This window comes from Temnothorax nylanderi, unplaced genomic scaffold (genome assembly GCF_030848795.1).
Source record: "Temnothorax nylanderi isolate EJ_2023f unplaced genomic scaffold, tnyl_v1.0 TNYL_tig0027_pilon, whole genome shotgun sequence".
Lineage (NCBI taxonomy): Eukaryota > Metazoa > Arthropoda > Insecta > Hymenoptera > Formicidae > Temnothorax > Temnothorax nylanderi.
Window position 1 is genome coordinate 1678817 of NW_027249089.1, and position 25257 is coordinate 1704073.

The 25257-nt window shown below is 33.5% G+C and overlaps 4 protein-coding genes across 7 annotated transcripts; 3 read left to right on the plus strand and 1 right to left on the minus strand.

Moving 5' to 3' along the window:
- The first annotated feature begins 1457 nt into the window (after positions 1 to 1457).
- On the plus strand, positions 1458 to 8052 carry Kap-alpha1 (karyopherin alpha1). 4 transcript variants are annotated; one of them, XM_071701955.1, is made up of 8 exons: positions 1458 to 1618; positions 3209 to 3418; positions 3526 to 3723; positions 3805 to 4025; positions 4160 to 4423; positions 4511 to 4715; positions 4831 to 5134; positions 5241 to 8052. In XM_071701955.1, the coding sequence occupies exons 2-8, from the start codon at positions 3209 to 3211 to the stop codon at positions 5435 to 5437; spliced, it is 1599 nt and encodes a 532-aa protein (XP_071558056.1). In that variant the 5' UTR covers positions 1458 to 1618; the 3' UTR covers positions 5438 to 8052. The 4 variants fall into 4 exon arrangements, with proteins under 4 accessions (XP_071558056.1, XP_071558057.1, XP_071558054.1 ...); XM_071701956.1 differs by lacking the exon at positions 1458 to 1618 and adding an exon at positions 1759 to 2162; XM_071701953.1 differs by lacking the exon at positions 1458 to 1618 and adding an exon at positions 2246 to 2264.
- Positions 7648 to 11154, minus strand: Torip (Torsin interacting protein). The gene is made up of 3 exons (XM_071701958.1): positions 11004 to 11154; positions 9487 to 10332; positions 7648 to 9413 (listed from the first exon to the last, which is right to left on the minus strand). Exons 1-3 carry the CDS (start codon positions 11010 to 11012, stop codon positions 9135 to 9137), a joined length of 1134 nt encoding a protein of 377 aa, XP_071558059.1. The 5' UTR covers positions 11013 to 11154; the 3' UTR covers positions 7648 to 9134.
- A 193-nt stretch (positions 11155 to 11347) lies between these two features.
- On the plus strand, positions 11348 to 14980 carry LOC139770185 (palmitoyltransferase ZDHHC6). Its single transcript, XM_071701959.1, has 7 exons — positions 11348 to 11640; positions 12395 to 12576; positions 12827 to 12911; positions 13198 to 13472; positions 13539 to 13751; positions 13903 to 14090; positions 14181 to 14980. Exons 1-7 carry the CDS (start codon positions 11586 to 11588, stop codon positions 14302 to 14304), a joined length of 1122 nt encoding a protein of 373 aa, XP_071558060.1. The 5' UTR covers positions 11348 to 11585; the 3' UTR covers positions 14305 to 14980.
- Positions 14981 to 15135: 155 nt separating this feature from the next.
- LOC139770187 (putative defense protein 3) lies at positions 15136 to 22758 on the plus strand. The gene is made up of 4 exons (XM_071701962.1): positions 15136 to 16649; positions 17189 to 17417; positions 20334 to 20541; positions 22448 to 22758. The coding sequence occupies exons 2-4, from the start codon at positions 17201 to 17203 to the stop codon at positions 22509 to 22511; spliced, it is 489 nt and encodes a 162-aa protein (XP_071558063.1). The 5' UTR covers positions 15136 to 16649; positions 17189 to 17200; the 3' UTR covers positions 22512 to 22758.
- Positions 22759 to 25257: the final 2499 nt, after the last annotated feature.

Sequence of the window (25257 nt, forward strand, 5' to 3'; positions counted from 1 at the left end):
CGAGACATTCAAGTGCCACAGCGCACGCATCGTCGTAACTGTCGCGAACCACCACGAGCAACGTGTCGTCCGCGTAGCATACCACGTGACAATCCTCATAGAGCAGCGTCCTTAGTACCGCATCGTACGCCACGTTCCACAACAGGGGGCCCAGCACCGAGCCTTGTGGGACCCCCCTGTTCACCCTACCTTTACCTTTACCTTTACCTTTACCTTTACCTTTATGTAATATCGAAGGACATGTTCGTTTATTTATTCATTATACTATGAATAAATCATGAATTTTATTATTATTTTTTAATAGATATTAAGTGTTATTTATTATGTTCCATTTACTTTAATATGTCTTTACTAGCATAAATGAGTTTATCATAATAATACAATAACTCACATAACGGTAATGTATAATAAACGTGTATTATTTAAATAAATAATTTTGAAGAATATAAATATATTGGTATATATTGGTACATATTGGTCGCATATCTGCACAATGGTCTGCACAATTATACACAATTCTCGCTTTCAGGAAAGTAAAAAATACTGGTTGCAAAAATGTAAATTGCTATGCCATTTCTATTTGTATAACAAAAATGTTAAATTAAATATAAAAATAGAAATATACTGCGTTTTTACGCGAGCGTTACTTCGGTAGTAACTTACGATAATTCACTCGTTTACGCGGAGTGAATTATCGTAGGTACGTTATTATGGTGTATCGTTACATTATTTATTTTTATTTAATATTTAATATTTTAATATTTTTATTTATTTTAGTATTACAAATTGTATGTACATATACATATAACATTGCCAGTGTGTGGACTGCGTGGTAAAACGAAATGCGGACACCCGAGTTATGGTACGGATCGAGCGGGAGGAAGAAGGACAGAAGATCATATGTCTGCCTTCTTTTACTCAGCCGAAGGCAATCGAAGCACTGAGCGCACACGGACGTGGTTCATGTTTTGTGTGAGTATCCCCTCCATCTCCATGACGACCGGGCCGCGTCTCATTTTCTGGCGGCACTATTAATATATGAATACATATACTTTCGTATTCCTGTCTGAAGTTAGTCATTCTCGAGACGAACGTCAATACGCTTCAAACGGTACATACACTTCAATTTTTGTCCGCGTAGCTATAGGAATTTCCATTAATATAAAACGGCGTTCGATTATTATTATTATTATTATTGTTTCTCTTTCACGTGACAAAATGTTCCGAATGCAAACACTGAAATATATTCTAATTGGAATGCTTAAATTAATTATTGTATCGTCGAGAGGTCATTGCGAATAAAAACGCGCGAGAGCGCAATGCGCGCGCGCACGCGTCGGACCGCGCCGAACCAATCGGCGGCCGGCGCGCCGCGCGCGGCAGTTGGCCGCGGCCAATCCGTGATCCCTTGCGCGTCGCGCCATTGTGCTGCATTGTGCTAAAGCTAACCAAAGCTAACCGTGCGCTTTCCGATCTGTCATCGTCGTCGGCGCATAGTTCACGGCGGAGAGAGAGAACAGAGAAAGGGCTCTCGCGGCGGCGCCTGGGTTTTCGTTGCACTTGCATGATCTTTTACGCCTGATTCTTGATCCTGAGATTCGAATCTGCTCTCACAGCCGTAAGTACAGTGTGTGATCGTTATCACGCCGACGTCGGAGTCCCGATCCGCGGGCCGAGACCGCCAATGGACGCTCTGCCGCGCGCGCGTTGACGTGCCGAAGGATCGAGAGGATTCCAGGCCAATGTCAGTCCGCGTTGGTCGTGCGCGTGCCAAGATGTCCAAAGCGGGCGATCGCGCGCCGCGGAGGATCGGCGACGGTGCCGAATCCGCCGCACGTCGTGTCGCGGACGGCACGGCGACGATGCGTGATCGGCGCGGACGTTACTCCGCTCTTCCCTCCGCGCGGCATCCCCGCCCCGACGATCTCGTCGTCAATTAAGTCCTAACCCTCACGCGGAATCCATTGTCAGATGACCGTCGCGACGACCGAGTCGACCGACCGACGACGATGATGGCATCGCGATTCTCTGCCCGCCTTCTATTTTTTCCTCTCTTTCCTTCCGCGCAGCGAAACTTCTTTTCCCTCGCGAAACAGGTTCCGCTTGCAGCATCGTCATTTTCGCCGCTCGCCTTTGTATTCTTGTTCGCATTCATATGACGAGTACGTCAGTGCATCTATACATGTGCACACCTATGTATGCGCGCGCGCGCGCGTACATATTTGAAGATATTTTTAAACGAAAGAGAGAGGGGGAGAGAGAGAGTGAGAAATTAGCTTCCCTTTTTTGCTTAAACAATTCTCAAGTATAGCTTATATGTTTGATATAAATAATTATTAGATTGCAAAATTGTTGTGAGTAGATAATTGCAAATCTTCTCTTTTTTTACCAACAAGGCAATAAGGTAGTAACGTACAAAAAAAATTAGTTCTATTTTTATTGTTTCTAAATAATGAGAAATGCTAATGTTAAGGATTAAAACTGTTGTGATTTTATTTTTGAAAGTATTAGAATTAATATGACGTATATTGTTTTGTAAGATAATTTCCACAAACATTTATATGTATTTCTATCAAGATACTTGGTCTAGCATGCATCTTTCTTTCTCGGTTTTCTTGATATTATATATTGATTGAGAATTATTATAACTATAAAACTGCAACGTCAAAAACATTTATATAATAATTTTCTTCCTGGAAGCAAGAATGTTATTGATTAATCACATTAAAAATAAAATATTAAATAAAAATTTAAAATACATAAAGATTAGTTTACATATTTTTTTAGACATATCAGTGATAAAGTATTTGATGATAACTTACGAATTCAATTACTCTACGTAATCTATGTAACAATAATAAGTAAAAATCTTTTTCAGTGTTCCTATAGTAAATATGATCTCTTCCAAACTTCAAAAAATTTTCAGTTTTGATGTACAAGTATGTACATAAAAATATCTTCTGTATGTCTGACAAAGAAAACTGATAATTTTGATGTAGTACGAATAGATTAATATAAACTTAGAGCATTGAAGATTGATTGATTGCAATACATCATTAAAAATCCCTGAATTATATCGTAACTTTTCCTTGCGCTATGTTTATGTTTAATAAAAAAAATTGTATTAAATTAAAATGTAATAATAATCAAATAATATAAAAAATAATGTAATAACGTAAAAATGTAATAATATAATTTATATTTTTAGATGTCAACTGGACCTACACATAAACATCGTTATAAAAACGTAGGATTAGATTCACAAGAACTGCGGAGACGCAGAGAAGAAGAGGGAGTCCAATTAAGAAAGCAGAAACGCGAGCAGCAATTATCAAAACGTCGCAATGTTCCTAACATTGTTGCGGATGAAGATAATGTTACAGCTACAGACGAATATTCACTTCCTACAGCACAATCGGTAATATGATTATTGTATTTATTTGTTTATTTATTTGTTTACTGGTTTTATGTATAATTTGTTTTATGATAATTTTCTTATTTTACATAATACAATTTATATTTTAGCAGTCTCCTGGTATTATAACATCTGAAATGGTAGATGCATTGTATAGTCCTAACATACAAGATCAATTGGCAGCAACACAGAAATTTAGAAAATTATTATCAAGAGAGCCAAATCCTCCTATAGATGAAGTGATACAAACAGGGATTGTACCACAATTTGTTGAATTTCTTAAAAATAATACAAATTGCACTCTACAGGTACATGGAAATTAGTATAAACATTATTTTATCTTTTGTTGTATATCAAGAACGTACATAAATAATAATATTAATTATTAGTTCGAAGCAGCATGGGCCCTGACAAACATAGCAAGCGGTACATCTCAACAAACGCGCATTGTGATAGATGCAGGAGCTGTCCCTACTTTCATTTCTTTACTTGCTTCTGAGTATGAAGATGTGCAGGAACAAGCTGTTTGGGCATTGGGTAATATTGCGGGAGATAGTCCCGAATGCAGAGATCATGTCTTAGCCAACGGTATTCTCACACCGCTTCTACAGTACGTTTCTTTACATTTACAGTTTTCATGTAAATTATTGTCTAATGTTATTAAGAAAAGTTAAACATAAAATACTCTTAGATACGCGTCGCGTAACATTATTATTACAAGCAATATTGCACCATTTTTTACAGACTGCTATCAAAGGCGACACGACTTTCCATGACCCGCAATGCGGTATGGGCATTATCAAATCTCTGTCGAGGAAAAAATCCAGCACCGGCTTTTCCAAAGGTTGCACCATGTTTACCAGTGTTAGCACATCTTCTCAATCATACTGACTTTGATGTACTCGCTGATGCTTGTTGGGCTCTTTCTTACTTGAGCGATGGTCCAAATGATAAGATACAAGCTGTTATTGATGCTGGCGTTTGCAGACGTCTCGTAGAACTTCTCATGTATGTTAAAATTTATATAAGATTTTTATTATGTAAGATTAATTTTATGTAAATGTGGATTATAACAATTGATGAAAATGTTTTCAGGCATGAACAAAATAACGTTATAAGCGCGGCTCTTCGTGCTGTAGGTAACATAGTTACTGGAGATGATGTGCAAACGCAAGTTGTATTAAATTGCTCGGCATTACCGTGTCTATTACATCTCTTAAGTTCGCCACGGGAAAGTGTTCGTAAAGAGGCTTGCTGGACAGTCTCTAATATCACTGCCGGAAATCCCCAACAAATACAAGTACGTCTCAATCTTTCGAGCATAATAGCATAACTTTATTTATATATCATATATTAATAACTTATATATAACGTCTTTTATATTTTTTATATACATTTTTTATATAATTTTGCAGGCGGTGATTGATGCTAATATCTTTCCGGTTTTAATCGAGATTTTGAGTAAAGCTGAATTCAAAACACGCAAAGAAGCTGCATGGGCAATTACAAATGCTACTAGTGGCGGAACGGCCGACCAAATTCGATACCTCGCAATGCAAGGATGTATTCCGCCACTCTGTGACTTGCTTACTGTTATGGATGTCAAGATCGTTCAGGTCGCTTTGAACGGAATAGAGAATATTTTACGTCTGGGAGAACAAGATGCAACCATGCATAACGGTCTCAATCCTTATGCAGTTCTTATTGAAGAATGTTATGGTAAAGTATCAACTAAATACAATTTTTATATGAAAGATATGTCGATTAATATGATAATCGATAAATATTAACACGGTAGTAATCAATATCTCTTGTAATGTTTTAGGCCTAGACAAAATAGAATTCTTGCAATCTCATCAAAATATGGATATTTATCAAAAGGCCTTCGATATTATTGAACGATTCTTTGGGTCTGAGGAAGAAGATACCAGACTTGTACCTTCAATCGATTCGCAAGGACAAGAATACCAGTTCACCGCACCAGATTCTTCCCAACTACCAGTGCAAGGCTTTGAATTCTAATCAACTCTATCTTTCTTGATATAACTGTTTCATTTAATATTAACGTTATTCGTTCTGCAGAAATTTACAATATTTTGAAAATCGGTACACGTCAATAGTAAACATGATTTTACATATTTATTCATATGAGCTGAGTTTATTTATGTCAAAACTAATACACTACACGGTGATCGAAATCTATTCTTCACCGAGAATTAAAAACAGTAAAAAAATCTTCATGCACTTTCAATTTTTTTTTTCATTTAAGAGAACCATAACTCACTATATGATCTGAGATGATTTATGTTTTCGAACCTACGTCAAATTGTGACAATGTCTGTGTTAGAGCCTTGAAACAATTTGTGTAGGAACACAGATTCATATCTGCATATATTTAGTATGAGACGTTCAGTTTTTAAAACATAAACGTCTTAGTGCTTAAGTAGAAGTGGAGACAACATCAGAACAATTTGTCGAGGCAGACTCATACCTCGTCCGACATGTGACTGACGCAGAATTACGAAAAAAAAACTTGCATTACCCTGCAAGATACTAACTGAATGACTGAAGTACGCGACTATGTAGCCAACACGGACAACATTACGCAACGCGGTACTCACCTCCTTACTATACTAGATAGAAACATGACCAATTAAACTTTTTTACTGTAAATACGTATCTCGTAATTTTAAGGCTATTCTATACAGAGTGCCCTTAAGAAGCGAAGCAATAGTCATATCTGGCCGTCAACGCAACATTGCAACAGTTTGCAAGAATTAGTTGAAGTATTTGGTGTAATTTGTGATAGGCATGATTTGTACTGAGATACGTACAAAACATGTTTTGGTTTTCTTATGTTAAGTAATTGTGCGGAATGCTGACTCCAGTTATTATATCTATACTTTTGTTAATCCAGCATCACGCGATCAATTATTAGTTGTTCTTAATTATAAACATATATTTGCAGATGTATTAAATAAATAATTTTTATCTTATGTTTTATAATTGAATTTTTTAACTATCGCAGATGCGATATTTTTCAACCCTTTATTTGCATGTGATGAAAACGAATAGTAATGAAATTGTACAGCACATAATTAGATTTTGGACATTCTGTATGAAAAGTCTATGACTGTATATATGAAATGTATTTATTATTTAGGTTTGACGATACCATACTATATTATACACAAACCTTATATATATACTATCTATTTTTAGTTACCGATTTGAATCGTTATGACGGAGAACGACTGTACTACAGCTCACTAGTTGAAACCTTGCTAACATGTCACTTTAGCAAAGTATGCAGCTATGGATACTTGTTGCCAATTTATAAAATGCTTACCAAATAGTAATACATAAACATAGAAAAGAGGACTTGCCATTATGTTGTGCACGTTATTTCTAAATAAAACTTGGGATAAATGTGTATAATGGGTGAAACCATTATATGTATTGCATGAAACATTAGGAATTGATCTAAACCAGTGTTTTTCAATCAATATAACCAATGATCTTTAGACACTTTATAAAATTTTTTATCGAAAAGTAATCTTTTATAATCATAATTATTTTAATCGAAATTTTAATTTTACCATTTTTATTTTTTATTATATTTATATTATATAATACAAAAATTTTATTAACACAATAATATAATATAAATATATTGAATTTATATTATATTAATGTTAATAAAGCAAATATTACTATTTATTTAATACATAGGTAAATTTTATATATGTATATGTATAAACTTATTTAAAACTTTTTCTTATAGTATTTTATTGCTCAAAGAAGATTAAAAACACTGGTCTAAATGATCATAAATATATTTTTCCTAAAAATCTGTAATAAGACGTTAGAAAACTTATTAAAATAGAAATAAAGTATAAATAGGTATTGTTTATTAAAGCTTGAGACAATTATCCTAAGTTTTTCATATATATTTCATGAATTAGATATCTGAAACAATATCTATTAAAAAGCATTGAATGCATGTGAAAAAACCAATAATCTTCTATCTAAATCATATAAGTCGATGGAAATCATATAAAATCTGTATGAAACAAAATTTGTACTTTATATGTATATTTGATATATACATATCTTGTTATTTTAAAGAAAATGATGAGAGTTAATAAGCAATTGAATATTTGTTTAATGCGTATTTAATGAATATTTATATATCGTTTATCATACGAAATTCATACAAAATGTTAAAAAAATTAATTTGTCATTTTCGTATATTTGTAATTGAATATGTGTTAACAATATTTTACAATTTTATTATAAATATCGCGCATTACTAGACTTAAAATTAGAAATGTCTTGTAAATTGGCAATGAGCAGGATATGATACTCGACATTACTTCAATCATTGTATGGACTGCCGACTGACACAATCCGAAATTGAATATCACACACATACACACAAAGTAATCCTAATTACTGTATTTTATTTTGAAGCTAAATAAATATGTCATTCGGAAATGTGCGTGAAATCGCTATGTACAACAGTGTCATTATATTTTTCGAAAATAGAAATATGAAATTGTGATTAGAAAAACTCGCTAAAAATAAAATTTATTTCGTGTAACATTGGCATAACAAAATAAAGTTACATTAACAGATCTATAGATCTTATATCCCCTTAGTTTGCAACCAGAGACGAATAACTTTATCATAACTGTCATAACTGCTAATATAAACGATACTGTTGCAGATGTAAAAGAAAATGAAGGTTTTTAAATTGATACTATAATCATTTTGTATTATAATGCTAAAGAAAAAAAGATTTATTTTTGTACACAATTTATATTATCATATAAATTAGTAAAAAATATAGATGGTGAAAAAGCTTTATTATGTATAATGCAAAAAAGATTGTAGAAAATATTTCTAATCAAATATATTCTAATTTTTCAGTTCTGACAGTTTTGATCTGATACAACTGCAGCAACAATTTTAAAAGTCTCCAAAATGTTGCATCTTTATCTAATTAAGTACATCTCCCAAATTCTTTTATATTTTATACTATATTGCCACTAAACTATCATCAGATTATGTGCGATTCGTAATTTGTAATAAATTCCGCAAAAATTCGTCGTTCGTATGAACTTTCCACAATGTTCGCGATTTGTGATTTGTTGTTTGTGTAGTCTAGTTCTATTACGATACATAGATAACAGAAAATCCTAATAGACAAAATAAAGAAATAAATTATTCATTCTCAAAACTGTGTCTCAAAGAAACAAATTTGTTTTAAGAAGAAAGTGAAATTTACAAACAACTCAATCAACTGAAATTAAATATAGAATGCTAATAGCTTTTTTCTTTTCTTTACGTAATGGTAATACTAATTCTTTTTAAGTGCGAATAAAGATACAACCCATACACATTTGTACTTTAATACTATTTAAATTTATCGAAAGTATTAGGGCAAAATTTTACCAAGAATCGGATATCTGGAACCAACACAAATTGATTTTATTCATGACGTTTCGCGCCTTTGCTCTCGTTAAAAACCTGGAGAATCAACGGAATGTCTGAATGATAAACGAGTGCAAACTTGTCTTTCTAGATTATTTACAAGTTTTGTACGAATGACGAACCGCACATAAGACGTTAATCTTAATTGAACAGTTTTGTTATTTACATAACCATCATCAATGTGCTATTATAATTGTGTACGCTCATTTTCTTGCAACTTAGATTAACAGTATCTTAATCGTGGCTCAGGTTGTACCAATATAATTGCCCCGTCTGTAATGCGCGTTACAAGTGCTATTAAAACATCCTGATCGATGCTCTCTGACAGTTTATTATAAATCTGATTTTCCACAAAGCTTAGCTTTTTCTGTGATGATTGGTAATTGTTAGTTTGCATAGTAAGAATATAAATAGCTTCTGCTACTAAAGGGTTTATTCTATCGCATAAATTATGTAATGCCTTTATCGCTTCTGCATTAATATTCAATATATCACGAATCATCTGCAACAAATTTATTCGGTTAGAGCAAAAGCTTAGAGCAAAATTTACGTTTAGAATATGTATGCATACTCACCACAACCTTTTTTTTCTCCGGAGAATGCTTGTTTAATATAGTAATGATCTCACCAGCATCATTTCCAAAATCTTCTGGATTAAATACCAGATAATTGTCTGCATCTAAAATAGTACTGCTCGCACGTGCCAGTTTAGTAGCTAAACAATCCATCGTAGCATTTTCCTTTGCAAATAATAGAATGATCGAAGGTATCTTGGGAGTTCTCGATATCACTTCGTTTATTGCGGATGAAATATCATTCCAGATATCCGATTCTTGATTACGAAATGTTGCCTTGATGTTTTCAATTGATTTGGATAACAGTGAGGTAGGATTGCTTCTGGATTGTGTTCGTACTTCATTCTTACTTGGAGATGCCATGTCATGGAGATGGAATGCCAAAAAACCTATCGCTATTACTATTATGACAATGATGAAATAAAAAAAGGTGCTCGTATTCTGTTTACTCTCTGATGAATCAGTGTTGTCTTTAGACCTCGACTTGTCCGAATAAATATTTCTTTCCAGTTTTTCTGAATAAACATTTCTTTCCAGCTTCTCCGAATAAACATTTCTTTCTGGAGAAAAAGTTGTAGAACGATCTAGCGAATGATATATAAGTTGTTCCTCTTCATCTTCTTCGCTAGAACTTTCTGTCATCTGTGTGTCATAACTAGCGCTCTGACCTCCAGGTGATACTTCAGTCTCTGATAGATTTGATCTATTTCGTCGTCTACGTCCTTTTTCCTCCATGTGTAAACTTTGAAAATTATTGTTCGTGGAATAGCTTTCCTTTGTCTCTTTTGCTCTCAGAGGCCTTCGACACTTAGGTATATGTGGTACCACTTCAGGTGAACTGTGAGTCTGCAAAATAATAATGCATTGTCTGTATAATGAATAAATCAGAGACAGTCGTGCAATTTCGATAATTTGGAATCAAATTAGTCTAATCTTGCAATGTCATTATAGAATGTTTGTCAAACTGTGTTATAAAGATAAACGCATATAAAAGTGACAGATTTCAGTCAATATACTTTAAATATACTAATAAAGAAAAATAAAAAGTAAATACATCGTAGCATCTTGGAGAACTGTACATTATGTAATACATAAAGATATGGGAGGACATCCAAAGTTTGTCAGAAAATTTGAACAAAATATCGTGGCAGATTGGTATCAACTGCATCTGCATCTCAAGTTCATGTTCTACTAATAGAGACATAATCTAACAACAGATTGTCAATAGGAAGGCTCTGTCTATTCCATAATCATTTAAATGGTTACAAAATAGCAGATTCTACTTGTCAGTTTCTGCAGTTAATCTGTCATCAACGTGCTAGCATTCTGTTATTAATCTGCTGCTAAAATATATATAATGCATAATTTGAAAAATCTATTTTCGACAGATTCGGCTATCAGGGACTACATAATCTACGTAACGTAAGAGAGACAATTCTATATCCGTTTCGCTGAAGCGATACGACTTTTAACAATTCGAAAGTCGGTGAGCAGTAATCGAACCCAAAGACATATACCTCGTGCATTCCGCGGCCGGTGATAGCCGGTGAGCTTATCTCTTATTAGTTCTTATCGTTAAAGGACAACATAACCTCGACCTCGTCGCAAATCGCAACAATCGGCCATAATAGCCACATCACTGCACATCACGAAATTTGCCGCAGGGCGCAAACGGCAGAAAACGCGTCGGAGTAGTGCCAACTTAAAGGTCTGCTCCTTTTAGCTGAACTTCTTGCACCTTTTATCTTTTCTCCTTTTCTCTTCACCGTGGAAAGAAAAGGAGGAAAGATAAACGGTGCAAAAAGTTCAGCTGAAAAGAACAGATCTCAAGGTACCGCCAGACTGCGCGCGATTCGTGAAATCGTGATTCGAGTTTCGAGTTCGGCGGCATTCAGCGCTAACTTCAGAACGGTCGCTAATCGCCGCTCGATGATGTGCAGCGTGCAGCTGTCGTGACAACAACGTGAGGCGCACGTTTTTCGGTGCCGGTTGCCGTCGTCGTCGCTCCCGCTGCCGCTACGAGATTCGCCGGCGTCGTCGGTCCTGGGGACGTCAATGGGCGTCCAGACGCGAACTCGAGAGCGCTATAAGGTGACAACATGTGCGTCGGCCCGCTGAAGAAGATATGCCATTGGGGACCGCTCTCCGCGCTCGGTACGTGACAGCCGTGACAGGTGTCAGGTGTCTTCGGCCCTTGCCCCTTTCTCATTTCGCTGTCGCTCGATCGTTATCTCCGGTTATCTCGTCGACGAAAACGCGATAGACCCGTTGATTGCATTCGGTAATCTAAGAATGACTATTAACTTTTATTCCCGTTAGCATAATCGAAAATGATTAACGTATCGAGTACTATTGTTCTGTAATGTAGATTGAATTATTAATTTTTTGCCCATTGACATGCGAAGAAAAATATCAATGAAATTGTATAAGAAAATGTGAAGAACTGACGAAGGGGATGGAGGAAGTATAAACGAATACTATCCAACTACTTGACAGTATGACGTTCAAAGAACCAGGAATAATTATATATTTTATCCTCGTTGATTTAATCTTTCTTTCCATTATCAAGTGACAAAGAAAGATAATTCTACCCATATTAACGAAATAGTATTTGATAAGTTAATTGGAGTTTGATCCAAGTTATCCTAAAGTAGTATATGGCAGACATAAGTTTTCACTGTCAATAATAGCGAGAGATCGCTTTATTAAAGAGTATACTTTAATGTAACGTTTTGTTGTATTTATATTTATTTTTTGTATAATTTTCTGCACACTTTTAACAAAATGGTCAACTGTACTTTTACTTGGTGTTGTCAATTAATTGTTTATATATAATTTCTTGGTATAAAATTCTGATGGCAATGAAATTATTTGCTGACTGCTTTTGTCACATTAATTTGTGTTGCAGCGACGATAAAGATAATCACGTTGATGACCATACACTGCAGCAGACAGTGGTGGCCGCCACAAGACAGTGTTCCAGCGGCTGCCAGTTTCTTGCTGTTCTTCACTCTCAGTGGATTGACTCTATTTCATTTCATCAGCGCAATTTTTGAAGGACCTGGATATCTTGCATTAAAATGGATGCCGGTAATATATTACACATTTACCACTGAACCTTTTCTCCTTCCGTTTTCTCTTCCATTTATTTCATACTTACCATTTTAATTTAATTAATAATAGGAAATTGAAAACGATAGATTTGTATGGTCCTGATTTGAAATTAGAGGGATTTGACTGTATTAATTTAATTTTTTTCATAATAAACAATATAATTTTTACCACCTAAATATTATTTATATGTTGTTAATATGTTTGCATTAATATGATTCACTTTCAGGAGAAACCTTCAGATATACAATATCTGCAATACTGTATCATCTGCCAAGGTTATAAGGCACCGAGATCACATCATTGTAGGAAATGTAAGAGATTTAATATAATACAAACAATAAAGTAACAATAATAAATATAGATATTATTTAATATATTTTTAACTTGTAAATTTTTTAACAATAATATAATTTAACGATGGATTTTGCTACTCTTACTTATAAATGTATTATATTATTATTATTGACAGAAAAAAATATTCTCTTACGTAGCAATTTAGCATATGTAATACTAAAGAGCATTGTTATATCATTTTCAAACTCAATACATCAATTCTATTTTAATTCTCGTATAATTTTTTTCTTATTTACTTTTCAGGTGATCGTTGTGTGATGAAAATGGACCATCATTGTCCATGGATAAATACATGCGTTGGACATTACAATCATGGGCATTTCACAGCATTTTTGGCAAGCGCAGTCGGTGGTTGTTGCGTCGCTTGCGTTATATTAATTTCCTGGGTAGCGACTGTGCTATCACTGAGGCCTTTGCCGTTTCCACCACCAACGGTTTATACACTAATATTAGTAGTATTTAGCATTGGTTTATCAATCGGCGTTGTACTTGCAGTAGGAATGTTACTATATTTTCAGGTAAATGTTCTTAATACTATTATGTTTAATTCATACGTTAATTCCATAATTCTTCAAATTGCATAGATATTAGCCATCGTGAGAAATCGAACGGAAATAGAAGATTGGATTCTGGAGAAATCCCGATATAGGCGAGATGACACAGATGCCAAATATGTACATCCATATTCAAAGGGATGGCGTTTTAATATTAGTCAAGTTCTTACGTGGGACTGCACTCCCGTCGGCGATGGCATTACATGGCCCGTTATTGATGGCTGTGATCAATATACATTAACGGTAATTTTGTTCAAATAATACAAAATTTATAATAAATGTATAATAACTATCAATTAAAGAGTATATCTGATATAAGAATTTTATAATTGTTATACAATATTATTAACTCTTGAAAACTGTATTTATAATTATGTTAATTATTATTTTGCAGAGAGAGCAGCTTGCACAAAAATTAGAGAAACAGAAAAGAGCACGCAAATATAGGATTATAAAAGCTGCATCAGGATCCAAGTTTCCAATTGGACACGGCTTTGGCGTATTTTTTCATCCGCTTTGTACCGATGAACCTCGCATCAAGTTAGATATAGATGATATTGTGATCGTAACACGTTGGAAAAAGTATGCATTCCGTATTTCTCATTAAATTTCTAAAAATGTATTTCTTTGGATAATTTTCTATTTGACGGAAATTTTTTTTATTTTTTGCAGATATTGGTTATTTGGGGAAAAAGAACGGAAGGAAGGAGAAGAGACGAAATCGAAACGTATAAGAGGATGGTTGCCGCGGCCCTGTGCGGTGGAAATAATAGAAAAATCTGTATGGTTTAGATAATTTATTAAAGAACGTTTTATTAATTTTTGAACATTTGTATGACAATATTCGTGAAGATATGAAAAACTGTTTATAATAATTTCTCACTTTTTATAGTACATAAAAACTGAAGAACGCGTGTCATTTGTAATCGAGAAATATTGTATATTTTATGACTATTCGTTTTCAAATCGATATATTTTTCTTGTATTTACCTCACACTATATAGATTAAGACATTTCTTATGTTACAACACTTTTGTATAAATAAGTAAAAATGTATATACACTTTTGCTTACTCAGTCAGATGTTCCAGTAAGTTCTTAGTGTAAAAATTTTGTTATACAATATACACACATATACATATAACTATATACATACATATAATTTAATATAATTGTATACATATACATATAATTTAATAATTACATATAAACGTAATTATTAAAAAGTATGATAACGTGTAAATATGAACTATCTAATAGCAACAAATCTTATTTTGTGAAAAATAATATTCCAATTAAAAATATTTTGAATTATTAATATAAGTTTTTTTATCAACTTTTTATGAGAACAAAAGATGCGTGTCACAAGAACTTGTATACATACGTTAGACGTTAGACAACAGGAAAAGCATTTGTAATGCGAAACAATATGCAAATAAATTGTTTGGTCTTGCGATGCCGATTACGAGGTAATCTGAAAGTATTTCTAGCGCATATACTACCGACGGCCTGAAAAGGCCGTGGAAAATCAATAGCACACAGTGTGAAAAGTCACATTGACTGAGTAAACTCGCTATGCATGTGTTAGAGCATGTGCAGGTATGTGTAATCCGCGCACGCTTTTGCATTATGCGCGCTCGTTCGAAGAGTTTAACACGCAATACAATTGCTCTGCATGGCTGCAGAGCATTTTCTATTATTCTACTCATCCCTATCGAATGCGAATGTTACATACATACATACATATATATATAAAATAATAATCGGCGGACGAGTATATCATACACAAAGGGAAGTATTGTGATGTTAACATTGACCCTTACGCAATACTTCCCTTTGTGTTACAATGTTACATCCTGATGTGTTGTAAGCCGCGAATTTACGTGCGTAACAGCGTTATGCGTAACATTTAATAATCGACAGTGAAAGGATCGTATTAGCGACTCATGAAGTACGTAATCGAATGCAATATGCAACAACTCAATTTGCCGCGAATGCTTACAAATCGACAAATCGGTAAAGAAAACGAGATGCCACTATATATTCCAAAACGAATATCTTGCGATATCAGGAGCTACCGTTGCTTTGTCAAAATATCTGTTGCCGTTCTTGAACTCCTTTTCATAATTTTTTATCTGTTTTATTTAATCGATATAAATATGAATTCCTTTCATCCATTCACTTGAGATCTTAGAGTTTAATATTCATATATTCTCTTGCGAAATGTACTTTAAAAGCTATGCGAGAGAACGAGATATGTATTATAAATACAGAACGAAATTGCAATAGCTTTAACAGCGAGCAAATAATACCTAGCTATTCCGCGTGACAACAGTGATAATTTAATGAAGATTAAGGTTGTCGTGTTTGATAAAAGGCAATGCAAATAGCGTGATGCACATAAATGTCCAAGAGTGTACTACTTTAAACAAACGCATTTTTTATTTTGATTTTACATGTTTTATATAGAACAAACAGCTTTATAAAAACATTTTATTCTAATTTAATGTTTAATAATTTTCTAGATCAGTTATTCTTCCTTTTTAAAGAGAATATTAATAATCGCTTTAATATTATGCACTCTTATCTAATATTCAAAAATTAAAAAGCCGACGAATTGTAGGAGTTCAGCAATATAAATGTATGACTGAAATGCATTTTTAAATTTATTTCTATATTGAATATTACAGTATATTTAAAGTTTCAAGATGGCAAGAAGACAAGGAGATAATTCTAAATAATCACGTAGTTGCGATGAATAACGGCGTTTTCCAGCAAGAGATCAGCTTCATACTTGTTGAGAATAATGACAGCGTTACATCATGTATCGTTATGTGATACGTAAAAGGAAGTAACACATTTACGGCAGTATTTTTTGCTACGTGTAAAACTTGTAGATATTCTCCTAAACGAACGAAGAGTGGAACCGGTTACAGGATCGACGAAGGAATCGAGTGAAAGTGAAGGATTAATTTAGCAAAAACGAGTACGCGGCTTTGTGATCCTATGGTGGGATCCCACCAACGTTTGGCTCGCCGGCAATTGATCGGGTACCGCAGTTTCTTACGTGCGGATCTGTCACGAGCACGAAATATCCTTTTATCCTTGCGCGATTGTTCGTGCAAACAGCTTATTGTTTCGAGTAAGTCTCTGGCAGTTCATTCCGTTATCGCACGAAACGATTCAATTCACCGCTTGTGTGAAGAAGTCGAGAAGTGATTGCTTTCGATAATCTCTGATCGCTACATATTCATCTTCTTCAAATTTATCCTAAGTAGTATCTCATGAATTTCTCTGTGTTTTTAAATTAGGTTTGCGTATTAGAACTTCATTTATGAAATCAGACGTGTAGCAAATTATTTATTAATTAGTCAACGACGTTTTAAATTTCGTGGACGATATCAACTTGATATTATTTATATAGCTATTTCTGTACATGAACTATTTGATAATATTAATATATTATATTATATTAGCTATTCCTGCGATATTAAATCGCGCGTGACATAAGCGCGGATAAATGATCAGCATAAATAAAAGACGTGATATAATTAAAACGGATTACTTAGAAGCTTTAGAAGCTAGAGAACATTATACATTCCACTCATCCTTTCCGTCAGGAACGATCAATATTAATGAAATTTTGTTGCATGTATCTCTCGCGTCGTCGAAACGAAACAGGAAGCGATCAAGATGCATCTCGTCGGACACATTACGGTTTTATTCGCATTCATCCTCTTCTCGTCGATTTCCGTCCTCGGGTTTCCGGATGGCGGGCCGGTGGACGCGTGCGTGAAGCCACGGCCTAATCAACCCTATCATGGCGAGGCGCGATCACAGCCCTTAAACACGAGCCCTTACAAGATACTGGCTTCGTCGTCGCAGTATGGACCAGGCTCGCAGGTCACAGGTGGGTCAAGCGCGTCTGGTGCTTATCTTGTATTATTAAGCACCATCTGGTATTCTGGGTTAATTTCTTATTACGCAAAATAAATGATGAAATTTTCATTAGAGAAATTTTCATTCATGAAGTCTAGAGCACTTCCGAGCGAGAGATAGCGATACAATAGACTAGAAAGTAATTTTATAAAGCTGTAGCGTACACAAGTCTTTATGGTATACAAAGGATTCATATCGTTTGAGATAAAGTTAACGATAAGATAATGAAAGAACAATATATAGACTACAGTATATGTATACTGGCGGCGAGAATCGAGAAGCCGTTGAAATTAAATAGCTATATTATTTGATAATAATAAGTGAGTGAAACGAGATAAATTAAGCATTATTCTGTAGAAAAAACTCATTATTTTTATTAGCATATATGTGCAAAAAAATATACATTTATAAACTTGTAAAAGTTGAAAAATTGGTTAAGTTGTGTAGCTGTGTTGGTGATGTATATTTGGAAGATCTCAATACGGGCGGCTAATTTTATATAATATAAAAGGAATTTACGTGAAATTCTTTTAATTACAATTATTAAGTTATTATTAAGTTATTATTATTCACAAACGTTTCGGTTCATATTTAGATACTTATCGATATATGTCTCGATTATTAATATTTAAAGTGACAGTTTATAACATGTCTTACCATAAGGAACATTAAAATTCTTTTTATTATTGCTTTTATTTTTTAACATGTTTGTATGAAGGGAACTTGATTTACGCTTTATACGATTGCCTTGATTATATATACTGCGAATAATACGTTGTTGCGTGTTTATATAACTTTTAATTACAGTTTTCTTTTGTTTAAATTACACGGAAGATGTCTAAATATAGACAGAAACGTTAGATGAATAATAATTTTTACATCGACACGAACAGTTGTAATTCCGAGCCCCTTTTATTTCATTGAGTTAGAAAATGTGTTGAATAGTTTTTAAAAGTAATTGTTCTTCAATTATTATGTAAGTTCAGATGGTCATTATTTCAAATATGTATGACACTGAGTAACCAATCAAGTTATTAACTCTTTTCTATTTTTATTTTTTAATATACATGTATGCTCCTTTGATGATAGATTTTTTTTAAGTGTAATGTTCAATTTATTTCACTCTGTCTACTCATTGTAAGATAACAACAATTTAATTTTGGCAACTTCTCAAAAAGAAAAATGTTGCGAATATCTTGCGACAATTAAAAATACAAAATTCTAAGATTGTATAATAAAGTAAAATATGTAATTGTTTTATAAAAGAGAACACACACACACACACACACACACACACACACACACACACACACACACACACACAATTGTAACGCAGAGTCGATTTCTTTTTCTCTCTTTCTCTTTCTATTGCCATTTCTCGCTTAGAACTCACAATCAGTGCAATTCAATGCGAATATTATTATTATATATAAATAATAATACATAATCTAGTCCGCCTCATTTTTATCACGACAGCATGCATTTTACCCGACACGAGATAATTGGACCCATCAAAATCACAACTGTGAAACATGTTAAATGTCCGTAACGATTCTATTGGCTTCGTTGAACACATCTGCGCTCGTGGAACAATGGCGAATTAGGCCGACAAGAGGGATAAACGCGCCTGTGATCGTTTTCGAGCGTGCGAACAGTTTCCATACGTGGGTCACGCGTGATTGAACGTAGATATGTCATTCATCCGCGAAGGAAGGTTGAAACGAAAGTCTAAGAACTGCGTAGTTGTGAAACGACATGTCAATATAAGACTGTGAAAACGCGTGCAGATCAAATGCGTGTCAACTAATTCCTGCAATACCACAATGCGGATATCTCACAGGCAAAAATTAAATTTTGTTCTTTTCTTTTAACGTCTTCTTCAAATAATTTCAAACAAGATAAATGTAACGCGCGCTTTTAGAAAAACAATGGAAAAAAATGATTAAAAAACGCCTAAATATAGATATTTAAAAAACGTAATTTTGTCTAGAAAATTGCAATGAGTCTATCTATTGCAATATTATAACAAGTTTTATAAAACAATCCTCTACTTTGTGCATGTCTCATTATTTGCAAATAAAAGATATAACAGCAGATATTAATAAAACTAATATGCAGGATAAATTAACTGCTAAGATTAAGTTCAAATTTTTCGAAGTTTAACGAGACGTTTCATCGAACGTTACGAAAGTCATAAGACTCAAATATATAAATTTAATAAACTTGAGATACGCTTAATCTTTTTTGATATAGATTATATTTCACATTTAAATGTTATGTATTTTATTATATTTTTTATTCCATTATAATCGTTACTCTATATTTGATAACACGATATACATTCCAAATGTAAAATTCTCACTCGTTATTCCCGCACTTTTTTTCCGCTTGTTGTTTTCCATCTATTCTTCTTAAATTAATGTAACTTAATTCGTTTTTTATTGTTCTATTGCGCTATCTGATAACCAATTCGATAATATAGGATTGCACAGCGTAAAAGTTCAAATGTTTTCAAACAGTGGATTTTATATATAGTTACGGTATCAATAATATCAATAATATAATCCTTTCAGCAATTTTTTTGGACTCGTCTCTCTTCTTCGTAGTTTATATCTAGTTTATTCGTGATAACATTCGTTTCAAATCCCCTGATGGATATAAATAGCGAATACTGCTGTTACGTTCGACTATCTACTATTTCTTTTATATGCGAAATCATTTTGCCGATATTGCGATGGATTCGCGCGCGATTGCCCTGACCACGCCACGGCAATGTGCGCTATATCATCTCAGATACAGATAAGTATACACCGCGGTGATAAGGGGCAGATTGAATTTTATCCGAGTGAATAATGTCCATCTTTATTGGATCTCGTCTATTTTTCAGTCACCATTGTGGGTGCCTCGTTTAAGGGATTCTTCCTGCAGGCACGTGATACCGGTACAAACGAATGGATCGGATCCTGGGCTCGTACGCCGAACACGAATATACATTCCGAGTGCAGTGCCGTGACGCACGCGGATCCACGCGATAAGGAGCAGGCTACCTTCGTCTGGAACGCACCGGCAAACGCACGCGGCAGCGTTTACTTCACGTGAGTGCCACATTCTCAACGGAAATCCTGTGGGAAATATCCATTCATGCATTAACGATGGAGTGTAGGAAGGACGATTCTGAGAGTTATCGCAAATTGCGACCGTTGAGACCTTCATTGTCTATATAATTATCAAGGGTTCCTTGGAAGATGTGATTTCGATGAGCTATACGATATTACGCTATAAATACATATACATTTATGGCTGAAATGGTTGCAAGAATTACGCAATAAAAATTTCCCGCAAATTCATACCTTGATTGCATATTTCACGACAATTGTGAGCATATAATTTATTGTAATCATATAGTTTATTGTGACCATATAGTATGCATTTTATGCAACACAGCTCAAAATCAATAATTACGATTAAATCATTATTCTTCATTATTCTCATTTTTATTAAGAATTTTTTGTTTTAGAAAGAAATGGAATTTTTAATCACGAGATTAATTTTAAAAAATCAAGAATTGTTTATATTGTTTTTATAAAAGATAAATAACACTTGCACATATAGTTCTCTACATAAATATACAAATAAGTTTAAAATATCATCAAAATAAGTCAACACGTTCAAAACCAGTTTTTTAAATAAAAATAATTCACAAATATGGTAATCAATTATGTCACGTTATTATATGTATGACCTATAATAATTTCATAGTTATTAATAAGGATATTAAAATATTTGTTTTCATATTTGTTTCATATTTTAAAATTCTTTTTTCGCATAGACATGTATTTTACATTTACAATGCATCTGGACAAAGCAAATTTAATTACAATAAAGTGAGCACAGTTTAATTGTGAGTTCAGCTTCAATAAAAAATGTTTATATTAAATTTTTTAGAGAATTAATTCTGTATATATAGAGGGATGAATAGCATACTTAGTTCCTTGAATGAATACAAAGAGTATTAAGTATCTTCTTAAAACTTGAAATATCCTACGATCTTAATAGTCTTTTGATCGTTAATGAGGATATTTAGTTTTTTTTTCAGTACGTTTATTCGCGCAAACGTATATTTCATGGCGCAGCTAAATCAAATTTAATAGCCATAAAATGAGGTATACCCAATGCACGCGCAATAATTCGCAATGGCGCAGCGGATCTAATTGTACGACGTTGACCACTGGAAATAATTGCTTTTATGCTATTCGGTCATTCGTAATTGCACGCATACGTGAGACGTGTTAATAATCCGTTGAATTCCCAGCACGGTTTTACATTGGAAAGTCGGACTGCGAGCGGTCGGTCTCTCCATCACCTTGAATGCTTTGTACAAGAATAAATTCTAAAAAATGTTTATTATAAATTAAAATTACCTCAACATACAGTCACATTATATGCAGATGAAACATTTTTCATATAAATCTCGCATTATCATCAAAACGAAAGGTAAACCAGAATTTTTTTTCCGGAATTCTTAAATGAATTTTAAGCCCCGATTTTTTCTTAGCAAGGAAGACAGGAAATTGAGGACTGAAAAAATATATATTTTTGGATCTTAAGGTGAAATTAAATCAAAAGATTTTTCATGAATTTTAGAATGCAATTACAAAACAAAATTGGTTTATTTTTATAGAACATTGCAACAATGTGAAGTACTTTTAAACTAATAATAAATTTATAAAAAAATTATTATTTATACAACTGAAAGAGATTAAGTATCTTATGATATATGTATGCAACTAAACATGTCAAAATATATTACATCTTTTAAAATGTATGCAAAAATAATTTGATTTGGCTGTTCCATTTCGCTACGTTTAAGCGAACATAAAAATGGTTTATGAATTGTGAAAGAAAATTAGTGTGACTTATTGTTAGTAGGTACGATTTGTATACTTATGTTTAAAAATATTTTAATAATTTATTACAATAATATGTGTCTTGCTGTTTCAGGGGAACTGTTCTAAAGGACTACGCAACATTCTGGTCCGATCTTGTATCGGAGGTTGCACAATAATTCGTCAGCATATACATGTCTGCATCTTTACTCGTCGACGAAGTGCTTTCGCCAAAGGATAGATTCCATTTTTATAAAAAAAGATTTTATTTTGTTCATCCGTTGTGTATTTTTATAATATATGTCTGCGACCCGTTACGCAATATATATTTTATATAAATCTTGTATTTTTGTACCATCACAGAAACGCCGGGCGTTTTAAATAATTTAAATAATAAAAAATTATTGGTGTTGTTTGTTCCATGTATTCCATGTTAATTGCATCTCGATTTTAATTAATTCTTTTCTAGAGAGAGGAAGTCATTAAGGAACAGTTACCGTAACATTTATTTATCAACTGTTTTTTCCCTGTAGTCGGTTTATTTGTTTCCCAATAAAATAAATGGAGAAGAATCGCAAATGGAAGAGATTCTTGACCTATCTGAAGCGTTTGCGTAATAATCGATCGGTCGACCGAATGTGAATTATCATATCTGCAGCATTCTAGAAGAACTCGTTTTACCTCGAAATGCCATTAAGGAAGATTGCTCAAGTCGATTGGCAAAACATGTATATAATTTGGTATCGATAAAAAAGGAGATAAATGATATCTTCGTAGTTTGTATATAAAATTTTGCAATAAAAAAATCTTTTGTTACTCATTATTCAAATTGTGGAGAGACCCGTTTAAATGCATGTCGGATTATTCGAGTAGGTCATAATGCTCATAATGAAACTTTAACAACTTTCGCGTTTCACTTTTACAATACAACACAATTTTACAGTTGGCTGCAAAATTAGTCAAAAGCGTAATATTTAACTAAAATATTTAAAAATTATAAAATTTTCTTCTGGAAATGTGTGTGCGCTTTGTCATGACATATAAAATTCTCTCATCTATCTTAAACATTTATTTATTTAAGAAATAATTTTATCTAAAATTAGGAATATACGTGTTTATTGTTATTATGGTAAAATTCGATTTTCCGCCTCACAAATTATTTCTAGAGATTGAACGTCACGCTGGGGGAACGTGTAAATAAACTTCGGTAGATTACTATATATCTCGCAGCGTCTCGGCGAGGATCCCGCCATTTCCTCATCCCGTTAATGGAGCTCAGCACACTTTTACGTGAGCAGAAGGATCGAGGAGCGCGTTACATAAGACTTGGCTTGTCGGGTAAAAGTGGGCCACACTGGTATTACAAACTTGACAAGCCTAAGACTCCTTTTTTCTTGCTCTTGCCACTTGGCTCTACTCAAAGGGATTCAGGAAATTGATCTCGCATCGTCGTTAAATTTCTCTCGATAGACATCGAGACGTTGACATGAATGTCCAACCATTACACGGCCCTTTTTACCTCTTACCTCTTAATGATTAATAATTGCAGGGTGATAAATTATATGCGCTATTGTAATTATAATGTAATAATTCGAGTAACTAATTATCGGTCAAATCTGTCAAGTCCAGCTTAATGTTTTGAGGGAGATTGAACACAAGATGCTAGTTATGCTAGAAATACGCTGCTTTTTTGGCGAAGAAAGAGTTAAGTATATGACATAATCAATGAAGTTATTATTAGGCTTGTAGACGGATGTTAAAAATGGACGGATAAAAAGGAAGCGATGTTTTAATCACATATATGTCCATGAAAAGAATGAAAATTGAATGATAATAAACCGAAAGAAAAATTACATTTTTGTTTATACATAACATTAATTATAGTTAATTCAGACGAAATAAATCTATAATTAATATTAAAATACTTTAATAAATACAATAAGCTAAGTCAATATATACAACGGATTGCATGCAATAAGAGAATTCACGTAATAAAGCAGATAACGTAACGGAAATGTGAAATGCATAATTATATATAGCAAGAATTTTGGTTTGCAATAATGATCGCATGATACAAGAGTGTTTCGAGGAAAGACTGCGATAGATATATTCGAATAACGTTGTAAACGCATGTACAATTAATATCAAAAGCGACCTAGCGACGCAACATTACATTAGCCGGAACATAATTATAGCACGTCCCTGTCCCATGTGACCATCAGTCTGTCTGCCGATAATTATCACCTGAAATTGATCATGTGCATGACTCCTAATGGACTAGTTAGAGTGGTCCCAGAACCCCTGTCCATCAAATCCCACCTACGCGAACTACAAAGATCTTTTGACAATGTATGCACATCTCTATAATTTATGATCGTCTTTTTGCATGAAGTATAATTCAGCATATGCAATCTGTAATGTTTAATAATTATTAATTTTAATAACGTTACATATTTTTAAATTTATGCTAATGTGCAGTATATTTTATTCATGTCTCGTATTAATCACATAATTTTCTCCTGCTATCCACAATATTAATCTTAATTGACAGCCATTTCACGTGTGTGTTTGCAGGATAAGCAAGTGTACGGCAAAGTTTCGCTGACGTCGTAATGTGGCAATCGATCAAGGAGTAAAATTATGATTGCGGCCGTTAGATCCAGAGTTTTCATAGAAATACTCGTATGCGTTATCTACCTATAATGCATGAAGCCCTACGAATGGTGCTCGTAACACAAATAAAATACCGAGAAAATATTCTTAAGTCACATAAATTGTTAATTGTAGAGAAAATGTCAAAGCTAATTTAAGAAATGTAATAACATTTCAAATAAACAATTTTCATTAAATCACTCATTATAATTCTATCTGGGCAGCGACTAGAAACAATCAGAAAACATTCAAGAATAAAAATACTTGTTTTAA